Genomic DNA, 23,959 nt, shown 5'->3' with positions numbered 1-23,959 from the left:
TGTCACGTGTGTCGGAAGTACACCCTTACAATGCTGACGCGACATTGGCGTCAATGTGGGATTTGTTTCTAAATTCCCTTTTTATTGACTAGACTAGAATAGTTTACAACTATTGACCTAGTATTCATTCTCACAATAATGAACATCAATGACAAACTCCAACCTGATTTAAAATGAATGCCTCCCGTAATGGAATCACTAATTATGCAAATAACTCATTAAACTAAAAAAAACTATGGTAACAGGCTTTGTTTTTGGACAAGCGTGCTTTCTTAGGTTAATGTATGTGCCAAATTATATGTTAACACTGTAAGGTACATCAACAAATTTTATAGGACAAATGTATGTTGTTATGTTTAACAAATATACTAAATTATATTGAAATTGAAGTATGCAGTCTTAAGATATTGCTTAATTAGTTGATTCCATTAATATGCAAATTTCTCTATTAAAACATTAACAGATCTGGTTCAAAACCTAATCAGGTCTCGCCATTACCCTAAAGATTATATATTCCAAATTTCATTACAATTGAGCTTGCCGATTTTTAGAAAATGATAACACAGACACACACATGGACAGACAGACAGACAGACAGACAGACAGACAGACAGACAGACAGACAGACAGACAGACAGACAGACAGACAGACAGACAGACAGAAGGACGGACAGACAGACAGACAGGCAGACAGACATTCCCCTTTTAATACCTCCTGTACCCTTACGGGGGGGTAAAAAGAAGCGGACTCAAGATGGAACCCTGAGGTACACCTGATATAACCTTTTGCCATTTAGATGACGTACCTCCAATGACAACACGCTGTTGTCGATTGTTTACATAAGAACGATACAAAACGCATGGCAGGTACAGGTCAGATGTCATGTGCATGCGCCCTGGCGCCAAGAAAGAGGAAAACATGTTTGCTCTTAAATGCACCCAGTCCATACAAGAACGAATATGAAATCAATTTTCCACCAGATTTAAACTGAATGCCTCCCGTAAGGGAATCACTAATTATGCAAATAACTCATTACACTAAAAAAAAACTATGGTAACAGGTTTTGTTTTTGGACAAGCGTGCTTTCTTAGGTTAATGTATGTGCCAAATTATATGGAATTTGAAGAGTGCATGATACTGTTTAATTACTGAATATCGTTCATTATTCAAAATACTCATTAAAGGTAAAAGTTGCGTGAACAAACTTCATAGGACAGGTGCGTATTATTATGGTTGACATATATATCATATTATACGAAATTTGAAGCTTGCGTTTTTAAGATAACACTTAGTTACCTAAAATAATTAATTATGCATATTTTTCATTAAAACTGACTAAGCTATATCAAATATTTTATAGGATATATCTGCTTTGTTATGGTTAACTTATGTACTAAATTATATTGAAATTCAAGTATGCAGTATTAAGATATAGCCTAATTACCGAAAATAATTAATTATGCAACTTATTCACTAAATCTTCAAACAAAATCAACAACTTTTATAGGAGATAAGCATTCTGTTATGTTTAACGTATGTACTAAATTGTATTGAAATTGAAGTATGCAGTCTTAAGATATAGCCTAATTACCGAAAATAATTAATTATGCAAATTATTCACTAAATCTTCAAACAAAATCAACAACTTTTATAGGAGATATGCACTCTGTTATGTTTAACGTATGTACTAAAGTGTATTGAAATGAAGTATGCAGTCTTAAGATATAGCCTAATTACCAAAATGCATTAATTATGCAAATTATTCATTAACACTATAAGGTACATCAACTAACTTTATAGGACATACACAATTTGTTATGGTTAATGTATGTACTAAATTATGTTGAATATGAAGGATGCATTCTTAAGATATAGCCTAATTACCAAAAATAATTAATTATGCAAATTATTCGTTAACGCTGTAAGGTACATCACCAAATTTTATAGATCAAATGTATGTTGTTATGTTTAACGAATATACTAAATTATATTGAAATTGAAGTTTGCAGTCTTAAGATATTGCTTAATTAGTTGATTTCATTAATATGCAAATTTCTCAGACACACAGACGGACAGACAGACAGACAGACAGACAGACACACAGACAGACATTCCCCTTTTAATACCTCCCGTACCCTTACGGGAGGTAAAAATGGCGCAATGGCGTTGCACCACAACTCGAGACTTTGGTCAAAGGTTGATATGTAATCTTCAGGGGCTTTGACAGGTAGCTTGTTCCTGAGGGATTAAAATGTCCAAAAAATGGTGAAATTCTTATATATTGACCAAACTCGTCCAATTCCCTCAGTGGAATACTCTGTTTATAAACAGGGTCGGATTAAGATGATGTTCATTATGCTAGGTGACTTTGACAATGTAACATGCTCACAGAGCTAAAAGTACACATATGAAACTACCATTTAAGAGAGTATTACTGATTTTTTTTATCTTCTATGTTGACTACAGTATTACGAATATTGAGGACAGACACCAGAATTTGTGAACTTATTGCACTTTGGGGACTGTATTTGTAAAAATATCGGCTTGATACACGTGCACGTTGGAAATTTGGAGACACTGACGGGATTGGAAAATAGTTCTTTATGGTAACTATTTTTATGCACAACTTTTCCCAAAATGTAGGACCATGCTAGCGCTAAATGGTAAGAAAACTTTGAACAAATTCTGAAACACTCAAAATCCGTCTATCAAGCAATCAGTGAGTGAGTGAGTGAGTGAGTGAGTGAGTGAGTGAGTGAGCGAGTTAACGAGACTGTCTGTCTGTCTGTCTGCCTGCCTGTCTGTCTTTCGCTGTATCTGTAGGTAAGCCGTGACCTTGAGTCAAATTGATACACATCGAGAGACACTTTGCAGGGATTATTTAACATAAATAAATAAATAAATAAATAAATAAATTACTCGAAACAAAACCTTTCAGAACAATTCGAGAGTGGTTTTATTCACACCTAGCTTTACCATATTGAAAGGATGCATTCCTCTAATAGGGAAACATTGATAATCAAATCAAACAATTTTAGCATAACACATGTACATGCAAATACATGCAGAGAACTACATAGACATATTCTGCAATGCTTTCGTATCATGTACATTGAATTGATATAAGGATATTATTAAATATGATTCTTTACTAAATTATCTACTTCTAAAGACACGTCAAAAATATGCATTGTGATTGATTTATTGACATCTGTCTAATCTTGACAATTCTGTTCATCAGAATTATCACCACAGTCATCATAACCATCGCAAACATAGCTGGCTGTTGTACACTTGCCGTTGTCACATTTGAACTGTGCCTCCGAACAAACTACAGAGAAACGTATGGAAGAAATATGTCAATAATGTCATATTGAACACAATTTAAGTTTATGAAATATTATTAAAATTGGATAGGTTTATAATTTTAAATTAACTTGGTGATTGATTGATTACTTATATCGGTGACAACAAGCGTTATTTAGAGAAGTCGGATGGTCATACACGTACAGTGGACGGAACCACAATTGAATGTGTATGGAAACGAAGTATTATTTCCCATAAAGCAGATTGGTATGCTTCATAGGGACTGGTTATTTTCTAGGTGAGTTTTAGCAGTGTTCAACCGACATTTGTAATAATTACTGACATATGTAAAACAATTGCGAAGAGCAGGGATACATAGAATCGTTCCGTCTGTTCATCAAAATGACAGTAACCCCACTCCCTGTAAAAAAATCAAATGACAGTAACCCCACTCCCTGTAAAAATAAAAACAATTTGACCTACCTATCACCACACTTCTGATTTTTAAAAATAAGGTGAGTCCCTATCAAGCCATTAACCCCCGTTGGCCGAGGAAACTGACCAGTTTCTAATGAAAACAAGTCCTTCCATGGGTTTGAAACGTACAAGAATGGAAATGTCAAATCCCTGAGAAGTTTAAAACAAATATGAACGTACCACAATCAGCCTCATCAGACATGTCTCCACAACCATCATAACCATTACAACGTTCATAACCATCAACACATCTGGTGTTGGCACATGGAAATTGGTAGGCTCGACATTCTACAATAAAAAGTGACGTTATATTACACGAACAGGAAAGCGGAAATGTAAAGAGATACCTATTTGGCAAACATTCGTTCAAATGAAAGGAGAAATAGTTTTTTATTGTTGCTTAGCTGACGTTTATCAACAAAACACACCAAGTTCGTGTTTGTTATTCATTGTTTTCAAAAGAAACTATAAAATAAGAAACTTAAGGTATGTGAAAGTGATATGATAAGAAAGGTATGCGAAACAAATATATCTTGAGGATTGACATCATCAATTTACAATTGCTATGGCGTCATGCTGTATGTATGTATGTATGTATGTATGTATGTATGTATGTATGTATGTATGTATGTATGTATAGAGTTAGGTAGGTAGGCATTCAATCATTCTTTATTTTATCCATCTATCTATCTATCTATCTATCTATCTATCTATCTATCTATCTATCTATCTATCTGTCTGTCTGTCTGTCTGTCTGTCTGTCTGTCTGTCTGTCTGTCTGTCTGTCTGTCTGTCTGTATGTCTGTCTGTCTGTCTGTCTGTCTGTCTGTCTGTTTATTTATTTGTTGTTAGATATTTGTATTTATTACGTGATAATTTTAAATAATGAGAAAGATATTGTATGATGAAAACTCATCTTTGCAAATATTCAGGATTGGATTAGGAGAGCTAGAGGGATTAAGGAAACTATTCACATTCGGACATTACAACCGTGTATATGAATCGTGATGGAGGATGTTATCAACTTCCGAAAATTTGGGACAATTGTCTGAAGTCACTCGTGCGTGCGTCGTGAATTAAATTAAATTAAAGTTAAATTCGAGAATGAGATTATATAAATCAACTACTATAGTCATTGCAATATTAAAATATCTTTTTCAGGTAATTTAGAAGTGTTATGAATATATTATTGATTTGATATTCAGACATATGTTGTGAGTGTACCATGTAAAATATAAAAGCGTAACTGAAAGTGCGAATCTAAAAATATCCTACCACAGTTCAGTTCATCACTCATGTCCGTGCAATCTGCATTACCGTCACATTCTATCCCCCTTACGTTTTCTGGAGAAATAACGATTTCCTCCCCATCTTTGCAGCTGTATTTCTCTGAACAAAAAACATCAAATAAATATAGGTTACAAAAAGTTGTTGTTATTCATGCTCTGAACAAGGAGAATTATACTTTATAATTTCTGACTTATGGTGAAATAATTTTATGAAAAAGTATCATTTTCATCAAAAAATTGTTGTAGGTACTTAAGGAGTGCATATCCTTCATTATTGCATTCCTAGATATATATATGCTATAGGATAGTAACATCTACGACAATATGGCGGAAAGTAACATCTACGTTATTCATTGTGTAAGTATAGAAACATATTACCCAGGGAAATCCACGGAAAAGCGGTACACGTCGTGTAATTGTGATTTATTCAAATAGGTTATATTATTGTTATCAATAATTAAATCGACTGCATATATTTTCTCACCACAGTCCTTTTCATCTGAATTATCACCGCAATCATCGTAACCGCTACATTTTTGGTAGTCATATATACATAGTCCATTGTCACATCGCCATTTGCTATCAGTTGCCTCACATGCTGGTACGTGTAAGAAGGGGAGTAAAACCATTCATTAATTACATCAATGAAGGTGAATGTGTAACACTGGCAAATGCATTAACTGCAGAATGTTTATATATGATTTAGTCGTGTTAAAGCAAGTTGTAAGAATGTCTATCTTCAATAAAGTGAATTGAAATGTGATGGAGGTTATTTTTTCAGACTCTATGATGTTGGAAAGGTTCAATGGAGAACATCTAACTTCTGACGAATGAAAATGCAAGATTTTGGGTGTGAATTGTAAACACGTCTAAAATCCTTAATGGCATTATTATTTATTTTTTACATCGTGTACAACATTATCATATTATAATCATAGGAGATAGGAATACTTACGACAACCGACTTCATCACTGTGGTCTCCACAATTAAAATATCCATTACACGAATGATCCCCTGGACTCAATTTCTCGCCATCATCACATACATACCATTCTATGAATATGATAATGATACGATTGTATAGTTTTTGTGTGTATTAAGAGAGCTACTGAATGCATAGAAATTAAAACTTCCCACATTACAGTTGAAATGTTAATGTAATCTATAATTGCTACATCAGTACAATAATTAAATCTCTATTAATTCAACTGAAATCTTTTCATTTCTTCATTATTCTTTTGTTTATTACACTCATTAGGATATACAAATATCACATGTCTTCTATATGTGCTAATCTGCATAGTCCAATATTCTATCATAATTTATGGTCTACTGAAAAGTGAACTGAAAAGTTCTCTGGAAAATAAGTTAAATTGGCATTGTTGACGAGAAATATGTATTTGTTTAAGATATATTTGTACTTGATAGACCAAGTCTAATTACAACATTCAAACAATTGTTTTTAAAAGTTTGCAATGGTACGAACAGGAAATGGTCTGTAAACAAACTGTGTAAACAAAAGTAATCACAAACACCAAAATGAGGCAGAGATAGACATTGAAAGAATATTCAAATAAATGAAAGTATATATAGTAATCATGGACACCGAAGTAGGGAACAGACGGACACATGCACTGGAAATGACATAGCGAATGTCTGTCTTTATTGCAATAGATACCAACTTTTTATCCATATTACTACTTTGAAATATTTTATCACTAACAGTAAAGTTCACTTTCTTACCACAGTCATTTTCATCACTGTTATCACCACAATCGTCCCACTTATCACACCTGTTGTACGTCGAAGTACAAAGACCACTATCACATTTGAATTGATATTCATCACAATCTGACAAAATATGATAAGTCAAGCAATAATAAAGACATTCATGATAATGAATACAACGTACATAAAATATACAAATCAGGAATTTCTTGATCCTTACTCACTTCACCCAAAAGGACAAGTAATCTTCCACATTTACAATAGCTTTGATAGGAACAAAGAATATATAAATACAAAACCATCGATTCCTACAAGGCATAGGAATACAAAGATATTTTCTCTCTTTAATCACTAACCGCAATGTATTTCGTCGGAATTATCGCCACAATTGAAGTAACCATCACATTCAGAAGCCCAGTAGACGCTTTCACCATTATCACATGTAAAGCCATCTAGTAACAAAAGAAATGGGTAAACACAATTATTTCGTTAATGGGAAGACGATTGAAGCTGATTCAACATCGCTAAACTTGGCATAGTGAGGTTTGCTCACTGGATAAGCTATCGACATACTGTATAAACTGAAATGCTGTACGTTTTGAAAATACCGATTCATTTGTTACTGGTTTTCACCTTTTCGTCGCTCTTCACATTACCTTTCGTATAGAAAGAACAACGTTGGGAGTATGCTTTGCTTGCTGTGTGACTTAGCTTAGGTGGAAGACGGATATTTTCTAGTTGTTTCATCTTTTCTTGAACGCTTCAGAACAAAGATTATTCAAAGAGTTTATTTTGAGCTACCTATTGAACGTAAATTCATTGATTCAGTGACATCTCATGGTATTTATATTATAAAAAGGTAAGCTTTTTACATATTTCATGCAATTAAACTCTGCAAGAAAATGTGTGATAGTATTGAGTCTTATACATATCTATGTTTTTTACTTGTCAAATATCTAATTTTTGCTAAATATTGTATTAAGAGCCGATGGCCTAGAACTACACGAAATGAAGATCACTGTACATGTTCGACATGACTGCATTTCTTAGGTTTGGGTATTACTAACTATCTTGAGACAATTGTTAGAAATATCTTAATTCTAATGCATTGACCCAATGTACAACAGGCCTCTTCTAAACAATTCTATTTAAGAGAGGTCGTGCAATGTAGGATCGTTGTAAACGTCCTTTCTGTCCTCAAAGCATGATAAATGATTGCTAATTGTGTAGAAATATTATTGTTGGTGGTGGTGGTGATGATGATGGTGGTGGTGGTGGTCAATATAGCAAAGTGAATATTTAAAGAAAACGAAATATTAACTCAGAAACAACTTCATGAATTTAAAGAACTGGGAACTGCTCCAAATTCACCTGTGAAATATGTATTACAAGGTATTTTTAGTTTCCTCAAACTCACCACATAAGTTTGTGTCTTCATCCGAGCCATCTTCACAGTCATTACTACCATCACAACGATAGTAACTACCAATACAGGTTCCATCACCACATTCAAATTCATAACGATCGCATGCTGCAATATTGAACCAAATTACAAAAAAATCAGTTCCATTCCATAGAGACAAATTTTGAAACACTTCACATGTCGTGCATAATCAAGAGTTTGAAATAAGGGTGCAAGGACAAGGGTACGTATGCAAACTGTGCTGTTTATAACAATCGTTTAGTAATCCCTAAGAAAGCACCACACACACACACACACACACACACACACACACACACACACACACACACACACACACACACACACACATTATTCGAGAAAATAGTCCAATTTTAGTTATATTCGAAATTACATGTTGATAATTCACTTGATTATTTAATGAGTTCATCTGGTCTTGTTCAATATTAATTCCCACAGGGCGAGCAAACATGTTATAGAAGATTTTGATTTGAATAAAACTGACTTTATCTCTAAACCAGTATACTATTGTGTCTTATTTGGTGTGATTATCTTCCAAAAGTTCCGACGAAAACAAAAGGATAACTGTAACTTAGACATTGGTAGTTATAAGTTGAGACATGTGTTCAAGTAGATACAGGTATGAATAGAAAAAGGGACAATTAACGAAGAAAGAATATTAATTGGGATTGAAGACTAGCCAGGAAAGAAGTACAGAAGAATAAGTTTTATTCAACCGCAAAAATATCTAATCAAGTAAAATCAAACCAATTCATATTCAATAATGTGCATGATTTGACCTCTGCAACATCTGAACACACTGCGCCTGCTGTTTTTTTTATAGTTTATGTGACACACACACACACACACACACACACACACACACACACACACACATATATATATACATACACATATAGAGAACACACTTCAGAACCCCACCCCATACAAGAGAATTGCTGTACATTTGCTCAATTTATGACCCTTTCTTTATAGGTTTCTAATATACAATTGAAACAGGTTGACTTCACGAAAGTTGCCTGACTCGATAAAATGTCTCATCAACACAACTTTATTTTATTGTCTAGTAATGAAAAGAATCTTGGCAACATTGTTACATTTTCTAATCTTAAGCTGATATTTCTTAACGGATCGTCTCTACGTTATGTACATTGTGAAAGTAGAACCTCTAAAGAAATGTCAATGCATTAAAATGTAGCAATTGTACTCCAAATTCTGTCTTGTCAAATGGCAAAATGCAGTAATGTTGATAAGATTTTCGTTGATCCAGGGGTGGTTTTGCATCAATCGTAATAGAACTAATTTTGCATTGTGATAAATACTTGTGAGGTTGATTTTAAAACAACACTTACGGCAGTCCTTTTCATCGCTTCCATCATCGCAATCATTGCCACCATCGCAGCGATAGCTACCATAGGTTAGCTGCCCATTGTCACAAACAAAATGATCTATGGTGATGAAAACAAAAAACTCCCTAAGTTCATTTCTTAATGTATGCATGTTGTTAAGTCAAATATTATAGAAGAGCTATTCATTTTTCAGTAATACGGCTCTATTTTCCAGAATGCACTTAGAAAATCAAAGTACACAAATGTCTCGAAACTTGCCATTTAAAAGTTCTCTTCTGGTCGTTTAAAAATGGTAAAGGATCTTTGGGGATTCAGGGGCTTGTTTCCAATGTTTTGTTTCCAACAGAGTATAAACAAGTATTATTGGCTTATTATAGAAATTATTATGACTCCTGACATCAATATTTTGTAGAGTTAATATTGAAGGTAATTTGTCTTGACTTTAACGGGTAATGGTTTGATTAATCTTGAACAAAGTACACTATGTTAATTGAAATGCGTTTTGAAATTCAAAATGAGGGCTTATCAATTGACATGTGAAAACTTACTAATGTCACTTACCACAATTGTTTTCATCGCTCATATCACCACAATTATCTTCGATATCACACTTATAATAATCACCGATACAAACTCCATTGTCACATATGAATTTCCCGTCTTCTTCATTACAAGCTAGACATTCAAATAAATCGTCAAAATAAAGGTGTAACATATCGTATACCTTATAGGAATTCAAAATTAATTGTTCACTTGTAATAATGGCGTCATTTACCTATCAAATAATTTACTGCTATAGTTATTCCCAAATAAATCAATTGAATTATCTCCTCTAAACAAAGTCAATACCAAGACCTCTGGTTAACTATTACTTTTGATTTTTTCTGGCTCAATAATATTTACAAAGTTCGCAAGAATTAATGAAAAGAAGATCATTAACTTACGACAGTTCATTTCGTCGGTCCCACTTTCACAATCTTTGTAACCATCGCAACGAGAATATTCATTAACGCAATGGCCATCACCACAATCAACCCTTGGTTCCTCACAAGCTAGTAAGATATCAATGGAAAGGAAAGTAGAGATGCTACTTGTTTCATTTTCTTTTAGAATGTCCCGCTTATTATTATTAGATCTATGTATATTTCTGAAGATATTTTTATACATCCAAACTTATGTAAATTTCAGCGTTTATTATGTTCCACAGAAGAAAGTACTTTACGAAAACTATGTAATTTACTTTATAAAGCTTTTCAGACACGAAAAGAAATTCTCTGTAACTTATATTAACCTTTAAGTTCTTATTTATTTGTAAATTTTGAAGTGTAAGTCCTTGCAAAGGGACCGGAGGCCCTGAAATGCAATAGACATACTCATACTGATACGCTAAACTAAACTAAATTCAAAGCCATAGACATGCATGGCAGCACGTGTGGATGTACTATTCAGAAGTGGTTTACTAATTGATGTACTGTTCCATTGAGATGGCTAGCAACATTTTGATTGTGTTAAAACGGCCCTGTTCACTGAAATACATCACACGGTGTCTTATATATCTTCTTTATTACCTACTTATTAAATTTACATTTGTAGACAAAATAAATAATACATTTTTTGAGGTAAGTAAAAAGGAGACCAGAAAAATAGCTACTTGCTAATCAAGTCTGTCTCCTGTTATCGATAAAAGACATGGTGTGAACAAAGGGGACAACAGGAAGAGTAGTATACATCAATATAAACATATTTTAAACAGCTTAATATAGTAAAGCCTGGTTTCAAACGTAATACATTTTGGTACTCAAAGGTTTTAGCTGAAAGATAATTTCTAATGTATTCTGACATATTTGAAAATCCGGCTTCAATTCATGTAGTTCTTCTGAATTTGCTAGTGAAAGTGAGTTCATTTTGGAGCTGGTACCATCATTTTATTTTTAGCTGAATAAACTGAATACAGTTAGAGTGAGAATATATTTTAACGGTATGTAAGTTTACTATTAAGAAAATATCCAAAGTTATAATTACAGTGTACAGCAGTTTAGATGAATAATCACTTACGACAGTCCAATTCATCAGCTCCATTTTCACATTGAGGGTAGCCATCACAACGTGACCAAGCAGGTACACATGATCCATCACCACAATCAAGTTCACAAGCTTTAATCAGAAATTTGAAAAATAAAGACGATCATCAAAACATATCTAAGCCAAGCCCAGTCACTTTCCTACACAAACACTTGTTTAACACATCATTACAATACATTTAATGTCGCTGATAAAGTAGTATAGTTTATATAAAACACAGCAATATGCTGGTATCTATGGACAACTACAGGCAATTATCTTTTCTATAAGCTATTCGCTATGGCTATATTATGAAGTGCAAATGAATTTTGTCTCATCTTAAGTGTGTTTATTAGACCCACAAATACATGGCAATGGTATTCTGTACAGTTGATGTTTTGAATATTGGTGAATATTAGCCCATATTGGCGAATTCCGATGCTATTTGCATATACCTAATAGTACGTTACGTCATTAAATGATCATGAATGCCAAACCACCAAGCTGTTAAACCACAGCAGGCGTTAATTGTTTACTGTGCCTATTCTGTTGCACATGCGTTTGGGGTATTTACAAATATGAGTTGGACACTAAAATTCAATTTGCTCATCTTTCTGTCCATTATTTCTTGTAAACATTTCTTGGAGTGGTACTCCCTGGCATGCACAGGTGACCTGGACGACCGTTTATCATGGCTTTAGCGCTTTATCATGGCTTTAGCAAGAAAATAGAACGTGAAACTTTGAAAAATAAATTGTAAACACAATATATGCACTCACGGCAATTTTCTTCATCACTTTGATCAGGACAGTCATTGTGATTATTACAGAAGTCAAACAAATGAATGCATTCTCCACTATCGCATCGTGCTGTGAAGGTATCCTGACAGTGTACATTTTCTAAAAGAAACATATAAAGAAATGTAAATTGAAAACTTTCTATATAAAAGACTGTAACAAATCGTATGAATGTTGTGCACACCGCCCTCTTTGACAAAAGATGAAAATGTTTATTATATAAAAGCAATTTTAAAACCAGTTGTCCTAGCTGCTACAACCGATCACAGAATAACCAATCAATAACGAATCAACCCGATAATGTAGTAAATGTTTCCCAGTAATAACAATTAATATACATAATTATACATACATACATATATATATATAAATATATATATATATATATATATATATATATATATATATATATATATATATATATATATATATATTTATACTACTGTAATGTCATATATAGTTATGATTCCAATATTTTGTAAATTTAATAATTTATAATTAGTTTGATGCGCTTGGTCGAGAGAGAGGACTTGGTCGAGCGGACATACATACTTAAATCGATACGGACATTGTTACACGCGATGCAGGTCACATTTGAGAGCGCCTTCGTTAGCCCAGGTGGAAATTAACGTTCGTGGATTGTAAGTCAATATTATTACTAATGTTTTGGTCAGGTGTCAAGTTCCCATATAAAAGGATACACTTCGAGATATTGGCAGAGATTGTTGAAGAACTGAGTGGTCAAGACTGCTATCCTGGAAGGAAGATCTCCGTCAGAAATATCTAAAGACTGTGAATGTAGTGTGAACAACGAACAGCGTACTAAAGTACTCGTATGGATCATGGAGTGATGGAAAGTGATAGAAATTCAAGTTCGTGCGGCCGAATATCGGAGTAACATACGATATCTGCCACGATATACGATATATATATATATATATATATATATATATATATATATATATATATATATATATATATATATATATATATATATATATATGTATGTATATATTAATCTTGATGTTTAAAAGACAAGATTGCCCCTAACTGATAATAAACCCTCAGATTGACTTGGAATTGAAATGCCAGTCACGTCACTTCTTAGACTATGAGTAAATAATTGACATTTGCAAACAAGTTTCGATTGGTCACGTGGTATTGCATATATAACCATGCCCTTAGGAACAAACGAATTATATATTAGCTGTAAAGAAAATAACTTCCATAAAATAAACACAACTATCGCGAATAATTATGACCAAGCCCTTAACAGATGTAATTAATATTTATAATGCATTTCACAAATATAACAAGTTGTGTGCATGAACTTTCGAAAGACATTCAAAGACATTCAAAACAATCCCTTTTGCTACACGTCAAACAGTATTGTGTGTATCTTTTAATATACAAGTATTGATAACTGTCAATTTCTAAAACTGACAGCATAACAACATCATTCCCTTAGCAACTGATGTAGTGCAGTCATCTTAAATGTTAACAAACACATATAGCAACCAATAGCACCACCTTAGCAACAACTGTGAGTTAGTGTAATTCATCTAACAATGGCAACGGGATACATCTGACTGAGTATTCCAAACGCTTACGATACTGATCCCTCTCCCATAGCAAACCGAATGTATAATGAAAGCAGTGAACCATCGCCGAGTATATATGTATTCGAAGGACAAACATAAATGTCTGCCAACTAGGACCTCGCGTATAACAACGGCCAAATGACGAGGACTTTTCATTGAACAAGAGTGATAGGAAGTCTATAATAGAGAATAAGCATTTGATTGATATCAAGGTGCCAAAAAGACCCAAAACAATGATATCGCATCTTACGGTTAGAACATTTTGGCGTATGTGCCATTCCTTGTAGCACTATGTGTACATAATTATATCAATTATATAATACACACCATGGTTGTGTTTTGAAAGTACCAACGTCATCACGACCAAGGACGTACTGTAATGTCATACTTACCTCTGTCACAGTCAACTTCATCTGAGTTATCTCCACAATCATTACCCCCATTACAAAGATCTTTCTCTGTTATCAAAACTCCATTGTCACAGGGTATTAATACTGTAACATCAAACTAAATTTAATTAACAGTTGCACATTTGACTTTGCATCAAGAGTTCAGATTAACAACAGAATGGCTGTTAGAAAATAATTGCTATGAAATACACAAACATATACTGTCACACACACATACACACACATTACTGAGGTACCATTTTATCACCAACAATGATAAAGCATAATTATGCAAGTTGATAATATAGTCGTAGTCAGTACAACTTGTATTGGACAGAAATAAGTTTGACACTTTTCTTTAAAACAGTTTTTTTCTTCTTCTCATAAACTCACCACAGCCATCTTCATCACTCCAGTCACCACAGTTGTTGTAACCGTCACAGATACTATGTTCCCACGTACATCTACCATTAGCACATTTACTTTGCATTGGTTTATCACAGGCTTTAAGAGGGCAAACAATGAATTAAATGAATTATTATTGAGAAGCTATACTTGAATTACAAGGGAAAACGCTGATCTTAATTATCTTATGGATAATTTATGCTAAATATTAAATGTTTTATACTACCCCACTTTGACTACTGTTCTAACATATGGGGCCATTGTTCAAACGCGCTTTTACTCCGCATTGAAGGACTTCAGAAAGCTGTTGCAAGAGTGCTTTTAGACACTAATTTTAATACACCTAGTACTGTTTTATTTGAATCTCTTCAATGGCTTCCTTTCAGAAAACGTATCATTTACAATGAAGCTGTTTTAATGTACAAAGTCCAGAATAGCCTGGCTCCAAATTATCTGCATGATTTTAGAGGCATTCGAGAAGTGCACACTCGTAACACACGTGCAGCAGATAGAGATGAACTTTACATCCCAAAACATAGAACGCAGTTTTTTAGGAAGAGTTTTTTATATAATTGTGTTAAAACCTGGAATGATTTAAGTATTGATATCAAATCATGCTCCACTCTTCAGTCTTTTAAACGTAAATGTAAATGTCATCTTTTAGAAAACAGTTAGTTTAGTAGTCGCCTGGCTGTTCTTCTGGCTTTTGCCATTTTACTCACCCTTGTATTTGTTTTAATGGTTTTGTATTTTTAATGTATATATTGTATATTTTTATCTCGACACTGTGTGAGAAGAGCCTTTGGCTCAACAGTCTATCGAGTTTAAATAAAGTCTAATAATAATAATAATGATAGAGTCTAGTATTTATCTTTGCGCAAAGCTGCAGCTGGAACACTTTTTGAAAATGTTTAACAACGTACACCTAATACCTTTTGTTTATCCATGTGTCCAAGTTTCTAGATGCCATTCAACAAATGTTATGACTGAATGTTTTGGGATAAAAGTCGTATAGTACATAATTAATGTTAAAATTTGTAATTAGTAACTAAATGAAAACGCTTACCACAATCCATTTCATCACTGCCATCTGTACAATCTGCATATCCATCACAAACGTAAGATTTGGGTACTGTTATTTGTCCAGGACACTCAACTAAAAGAAATAGTTACTTTTAATTATTATTGTCTTCTGGTATGTGTTTATTTAAGCAGCTTGATTTGTCATTGGAAATTATTCAAGGGATACCAATGTTTCTGATATAGGAAGGAAACGACACTAACTTCGTCCTGTAAATCGCAGAACAGTGAGCAGACTAAACTTCCTTAAAGCTACACATAATATAATTGCTTTCCGGAATGATAAACTACCATATGAGAAACACGTTCTATTATGCTAAATGTGTCTGGTTCTTCTCACATCCTGATTAGGATCGAGGAAGCCTTCACTAACTACAAGGGTGTGAGGGGGGGGGGTCGAAATGCAAGAATTATAATTTTATCTCTAAGACTCCGATCCGAGGCTGGTCGATTAAAAAGAGCAGTCGAATTGATGGGGTTGTTATGGTGATATTATGATAATAATATTAGTGAAATGTAGTGAATTAACTGTTAGTTGTGGTGTGAGGAGAGGAGCACGTCTCACAGTACTAAAGAAAGAACAGTGTGGTGAGATATTGGGGATAATGTGGTGGAGTGGAGATGTGAACCCTAGTATGTCCTGAGATTGTCAGTTGTGCGATAATCTAATCTAGTCTTTGGGAGTTCTGACATTCAACTCAACCAATGACATCGATCCAAACACACGCATTGATTTAATACAAACACAAAGTCAATGTGGTGGTAATACAGGGAAACAATGAACGCTTTTAAAAAGTATCAACGTGGTGTGGAAAATTCCCTGTTTGTAGGGGGATTCGAACCTAGGGCATCCTGTATGTATACGCCACAGGGCTATGGGAGGAGGTTTTGACATATGATTTTTTATTGAAATATTTGAACAGGGGGAGGGTCCTGTTCTAGAGAAAGGCTTTTGAGGGCGGGTAATTTTTAGTACAACGGACTTGGGGGAGGGTCACATTTTATGCTACTATACAGACCGGGCATTGCTGTGCAAAAGCATTGTTCTTACAATGATCCCTGTTGTGCAAGATGTACAGTCAAATAATGAAAACTGACGACAAACAATACAAGAATAAGGGGAAAGTTAAAAATAGAACCAAAAAAAGCTACAACAAAAAGTGAAATGAAAGACAACAGTAAACAGTTTGACTTAAGAGTACTCCAGCCTAAGCTATGGTACAAAGATTACACAACTACATATCTATCTATCATCCTGACACAATGATTACACTCTATATAACCATCTTTTACTATCACTCACATGTACTTTCTTCATGGTCCTCACAGTTTCCCTCGTCAGCCTTGTTTAGACACTGGGGATAACCATCACATTTATTCGACATTGGTATCATTCGTCCAAATTCACATTCAAAGCGAGGTTCAGCTGAAATAGAACGTTTATGTATTATATATTGATTTGGTTAAAATTAATTTTTAATCACAGCTGCTGTACTGTATCGTGCAAAAATATCAACACACACATGAAACAGGCTCAAGGCTCATATAAAAGAAATACACCAAGAATCGTCAAGAAAATACATATAAAAATCCTCAAAAACCAAACTAATACAAAAAAAGCAAATAGTGATATAAATCAATAAAGAATATCTTTCCAGTGCCTGCACTCGAGGGAGTCATGGTACATACATGAGTAAACACACTGTACATAAATATTACTACTATCTAAAACTCTCTTAACAAAATCATAAACACTTTTCCGGACAAGTTCACCAAAGGACAAAACTGAGTAACAAACAAACATAGAACTTATACTACACCGCCTGGACAAATTAAAGTTTTTTCTAAAGTGATTATTATACGTAACTCGAACTTTGTTGTATGTTTTCAACTTAAAAGTAGACCACAAATGACAACAGTATAAATTTGAACAAAAAGACTTGAGCAACCTAACCTTTACTTGATTAGAATAAAATACAACATTCCTGCATAGAAAGTTACCACGTACGTAAAGTATCGCATTTGTCTAGTAATATCATCATCATCCATGAAGCTACTGAGAACGAATACACCCAGATATTTGTACAAGTCAACAAAACAAAACTCATTATCATTCAAAGAAATAACAGGGGTGTTTAAAAGCTTAACGTTTTTGGGCATCACAACCATACAAACTGTTTGTTTTCTGATTACAGATAATATCATGTTCGATACCGTAAATCTCGCAAATATGAATAAGCTTTTGTAAGCCCTTGCTAGAGGGGCTGAAGAAACTTAAATCATCGGCATATCAAACGTAATTCAAAAGTCTACTACTAATCAGACATCCAACCTTATGAGAAGACAAACGATGGCTCAGCTCATCAATATAAACGTTAGAAAAACGTGGAGATAACCCCCCCCCCCCTTGGCGAACGCCATTATGAACAGTATAGGTAGAGGAGAATTCAGCTCCCCATACAACACACACTAGCTGAGATCTATACCAAAATACTATCTAACGCACAAAAATTACAGGAACTCCTCTTAGTAAAAGCTTTTTAAAAGTGACAAGTGATTAACTCGATCGAATGCTTTAGAAGCATCCGTAAAACATAAAAACATTGGACTCTTATGAGACTTGATTGGATAACTTCCTTCAGGAGATATATACATTGGTCAGTAGAGTGTTTAGCCTTGAAGCGAAATATACAAATGTGACTCGATATAGTTAAGTAGAACATGTTCAAGCACTTTTGAAATGACAGATGAAAGGGCAATATGTCTATAGTTACCCTTATCAGTGACTTTCCCAGCCTTATCCTTAATGATAGGCACCAAAACTTAGACATATTATTGTTGTTATTATTATCAATTCACAACTAGTTCCTGTATGGCAATTTTTTCAAAAAATGTATAATCTTGATTTTCAAGTAAATTAGCTACTTAGACATATTCTTACATAACTAGTTGCATTACTAGTTTCAAGTATTCTGTCATGAACGACAAATTGGGTGAGACTTACTGCAAGTAAGTTCATCTTCACCATTAGGGCAGTCACGCAATCCATCACAAATGTGAAACTTAGGAACACAAGTCAAGCCATCCGAACAGGCAAATTCTGATGGATAACATTCTGAAAATGATAATTACCGATGTTTATTACCATAGATGAAAAACAATTACAAGAAATGTACATTAAACAGATATGATTACTATCAATTATAAAATATTTATATTTTCTGGATAATTACAAACGTAAACTGTGTAAAATATAGCTGATGATAATTCTTCACCATAATTATAGTGGAAATTATCTTTCCATCTCATTTATATTACATTAGTTAATTGCAAATTATATAAAAATATTCATTTTATCACAGTATTTAAAATCGTATTATAGGTATTAATTGTAACAACATAATGTGGACACATTTTTTGTGGTGAACAAAATGTTTGCAGAAATGAAAACTTGATAGTTTACACACAGTCACAATACTTTTGAAATAATTCTATCATTTATTTAGTACCTATGGTTACTAGTTATCACTTTCACGTATTTATTTTGGACAATATTGTTTCTGCTGAATAAGAGTCAATTAAATATACACTTACGTTCTCAGTATGTAAATGTCATGAAAACTATTGCTAATATAAACATGTGTCTACCTTGTACGGGTGCTACACATGTCTTTCCACAGTCTGTATCACAGCATTTATGATCAGAAGGACACTCGGCATCACTTATACACTTGATGTTACATGAATCAACAGATCTGCTCCATGGACACTGCCCTGGCTTTAAACCTACATGGGGACATATTACATACGGTAAAGTCTTTACTACCCAAAAACTGAGATGTTGATTGCCTATTGTAGTAGAACTGCAACACATTTTGATTCAGCTATAACGTCATAATTTCCCTTTCCCCCTTTCTGTCTGTCTGTCTGTCTGTCTGTCTGTCTGTCTGTCTGTCTGTCTGTCTGTGTCTGTCTGTCTGTCTGTCTGTCTGTCTGTCTGGATATTTGGTTGTCTGTCTGTCTGTCTGTCTGTCTGTCTGTCTGTCTGTCTGTCTGTCTGTCTGTCTGTCTGTCTGTCTGTCTGTCTGTCTGGCTGGCTGGTTATCTGTCTGTCCGTCTCGCTCCCATTATTCTGAAATATTTTTTGATAGACATGAAATGTACTGTATTATGTCAATGGCATTATATTGACATATAATTCTGTGACGGTGTTATTTGACAATTACTTCGTTTCAAAATGTTGCCTTTTTAAATTATAGTAATTGTTGTTTTAAGGTACCAATACATGTAACTACATAAACCTATGATGTATGTCTATGCATGTTCTCAATCATCAAGTTACGATGTTGATAACGACGTAATATGATTATAATCTATCCTACTGGACGAGCTGTTGTTTCGAATTCGAACAGTTTCACGTCCTATCCTCGTCGCCTCTTCAGGCCGACTGATGACATAATGACAAATGTTTGATGTCACCTGGCGGAGTAGAATTATCATGTAATGAGATGGAAACCATCAAGGATTTTTCCTAATCACTGTATTGTATGCACCCAGAAGCGCAGAGGATAGGGCGTGAAACTGTTGCCTTTCGAAAAAACGGCTAGATTACTTTTAGAAAACAAATTATAAAATAAATTTACAGCGCAACAGGTATGAAACTATGATTGTTTGGTAAAGTAAACACCTGTTAAATCAACTATTTGCATATCACGACCCAGGCAATAAAACCCTACCTTTGCAGACTGGTGGATCTCTGTTTGCAGGAGTGAATGTTCTCGCAATTATGTTACCATATGGTGTAAGGCATGCACATATTCCATGTGAACATTGCAAGCTTTCAAAACGTCCGTCTTTATGACATTTAACATCTACGCCAGCGAATATATAGTCAATATGTTCATAGCGTACAGATTCTATCATTGCCCGTAACTCATGGCAATGTCGTGGAACTTCGCCTTTGCCAATATTATTGCCTATCAGAAGAAACAAAGAAAAATTAATGTGTTAATAGATAGCAGAATAGTTATTAGGTATTCCAGTAGACGCAGTGATTTTGTATCATTCATTGAAGCTTCTCGGTTGACTGTGTCTGTCATCTTTCTTAACTTGGTCTGCTTGACTCATTCTATATGTCTTGCTATTGCCTTGTTACATAAAAGTATATAACTCACCTATACTGTTGGCATGGGAGAGACCACAGAAGGCATAAATGATAACCACACTAAACCACCACACCATAACCATTTTCGTTGATACGTAGTTTGTCAGAGCCAAATTTGAAATGACTTTTGAATCTGTTCACAGCAGTATTTATACGTTCTTTCAATTTCCCTTTGTAGTTTAATTAGCTTAGTTGCTTAAATATTCCAAATTAATCAAATTTCAGCAATTTCTCCAAATTACAAAAGTAATTTCCGAAATTTCATTTTCAAACGAGTCATTTCCAGCGTGATTAAAAGTTAAATACATTCAGTGTGACTAATTGACTATGCAAAATGGCTAATTGATCTCTCATCCCCTTAACAGGATGAAAAAATATTAATATTTACATTTAGAATGTCAATTTATAAAACTACAACATATTTTTCAAAATATTTCTTGAAAGCAAATCCCACGTTTTTACCAATGTCTGCTTCAACAACAGTAGGCTACAAAATTATATAATGATATTGTCACGTGTGTCGGAAGTACACCCTTACAATGCTGACGCGACATTGGCGTCAATGTGGGATTTGTTTCTAAATTCCCTTTTTTTGACTAGACTAGAATAGTTTACAACTATTGACCTAGTATTCATTCTCACAATAATGAACATCAATGACAAACTCCAACCTGATTTAAAATGAATGCCTCCCGTAATGGAATCACTAATTATGCAAATAACTCATTAAACTAAAAAAACTATGGTAACAGGCTTTGTTTTTGGACAAGCGTGCTTTCTTAGGTTAATGTATGTGCCAAATTATATGTTAACACTGTAAGGTACATCAACAAATTTTATAGGACAAATGTATGTTGTTATGTTTAACAAATATACTAAATTATATTGAAATTGAAGTATGCAGTCTTAAGATATTGCTTAATTAGTTGATTCCATTAATATGCAAATTTCTCTATTAAAACATTAACAGATCTGGTTCAAAACCTAATCAGGTCTCGCCATTACCCTAAAGATTATATATTCCAAATTTCATTACAATTGAGCTTGCCGATTTTTAGAAAATGATAACACAGACACACACATGGACAGACAGACAGACAGACATACAGACAGACAGACAGACAGACAGACAGACAGACAGAAGGACGGACAGACAGACAGACAGGCAGACAGACATTCCCCTTTTAATACCTCCTGTACCCTTACGGGGGGGTAAAAAGAAGCGGACTCGAGATGGAACCCTGAGGTACACCTGATATAACCGTTTGCCATTTAGATGACGTACCTCCAATGACAACACACTGTTGTCGATTGTTTACATAAGAACGATACAAAACGCATGGCAGGTACAGGTCAGATGTCATGTGCATGCGCCCTGGCGCCAAGAAAGAGGAAAATATGTTTGCTCTTAAATGCACCCAGTCCATACAAGAACGAATATGAAATCAATTTTCCACCAGATTTAAACTGAATGCCTCCCGTAAGGGAATCACTAATTATGCAAATAACTCATTAAACTAAAAAAAAAACTATGGTAACAGGTTTTGTTTTTGGACAAGCGTGCTTTCTTAGGTTAATGTATGTGCAAAATTATATGGAATTTGAAGAGTGCATGATACTGTTTAATTACTGAATATCGTTCATTATTCAAAATACTCATTAAAGGTAAAAGTTGCTGGAACAAACTTCATAGGACAGGTGCGTATTATTATGGTTGACATATATATCATATTATACGAAATTTGAAGCTTGCGTTTTTAAGATAACACTTAGTTACCTAAAATAATTAATTATGCAAATTTTTCATTAAAACTGACTAAGCTATATCAAATATTTTATAGGATATATCTGCTTTGTTATGGTTAACTTATGAACTAAATTCAAGTATGCAGTATTAAGATATAGCCTAATTACCGAAAATAATTAATTATGCAACTTATTCACTAAATCTTCAAACAAAATCAACAACTTTTATAGGAGATAAGCATTCTGTTATGTTTAACGTATGTATTAAATTGTACTGAAATTGAAGTATGCAGTCTTAAGATATAGCCTAATTACCGAAAATAATTAATTATGCAAATTATTCACTAAATCTTCAAACAAAATCAACAACTTTTATAGGAGATATGCACTCTGTTATGTTTAACGTATGTACTAAAGTGTATTGAAATGAAGTATGCAGTCTTAAGATATAGCCTAATTACCAAAATTCATTAATTATGCAAATTATTCATTAACTCTATAAGGTACATCAATTAACTTTATAGGACATACACAATTTGTTATGGTTAATGTATGTACTAAATTATGTTGAATATGAAGGATGCATTCTTAAGATATAGCCTAATTACCAAAATTATTCGTTAACGCTGTAAGGTACATCACCAAATTTTATAGATCAAATGTATGTTGTTATGTTTAACGAATATACTAAATTATATTGAAATTGAAGTTTGCAGTCTTAAGATATTGCTTAATTAGTTGATTTCATTAATATGCAAATTTCTCAGACACACAGACGGACAGACAGACAGACAGACAGACAGACACACAGACAGACATTCCCCTTTTAATACCTCCCGTACCCTTACGGGAGGTAAAAATGGCGCAATGGCGTTGCACCACAACTCGAGACTTTGGTCAAAGGTTGATATGTAATCTTCAGGGGCTTTGACAGGTAGCTTGTTCCTGAGGGATTAAAACGTCCAAAAAATGGTGAAATTCTTATATATTGACCAAACTCATCCAATTCCCTCAGTGGAATACTCTGTTTATAAACAGGATCGGATTAAGATGATGTTCATTATGCTAGGGGACTTTGAAAATGTAACATGCTCACAGAGCTAAAAGTACACATATGAAACTAC

The 23,959-nt window shown here is 33.8% G+C and overlaps 1 protein-coding gene across 1 annotated transcript; it reads right to left on the bottom strand.

Annotated features, from left to right (window-relative positions):
• Window positions 1–2,960: 2,960 nt before the first annotated feature.
• Window positions 2,961–21,219, bottom strand: LOC144444739 (uncharacterized). Its single transcript, XM_078134263.1, has 21 exons — window positions 21,100–21,219; window positions 20,662–20,901; window positions 19,574–19,711; window positions 18,930–19,040; window positions 17,229–17,351; window positions 15,912–16,001; window positions 14,834–14,944; window positions 14,444–14,545; window positions 12,433–12,552; window positions 11,648–11,746; window positions 10,537–10,644; window positions 10,154–10,267; window positions 9,596–9,691; window positions 8,220–8,333; window positions 7,159–7,254; window positions 6,818–6,925; window positions 6,029–6,127; window positions 5,558–5,671; window positions 5,060–5,173; window positions 3,965–4,072; window positions 2,961–3,332 (listed from the first exon to the last, which is right to left on the bottom strand). The coding sequence occupies exons 1-21, from the start codon at window positions 21,170–21,172 to the stop codon at window positions 3,217–3,219; spliced, it is 2,394 nt and encodes a 797-aa protein (XP_077990389.1). The 5' UTR covers window positions 21,173–21,219; the 3' UTR covers window positions 2,961–3,216.
• Between the last annotated feature and the right edge of the window lie 2,740 nt (window positions 21,220–23,959).

The sequence above is a fragment of the Glandiceps talaboti genome, chromosome 13, assembly GCF_964340395.1.
Source record: "Glandiceps talaboti chromosome 13, keGlaTala1.1, whole genome shotgun sequence".
Lineage (NCBI taxonomy): Eukaryota > Metazoa > Hemichordata > Enteropneusta > Spengelidae > Glandiceps > Glandiceps talaboti.
The sequence above is the reverse complement of the archived record's forward strand: the minus strand, read 5'-3'. Positions and strand labels throughout refer to the sequence as shown.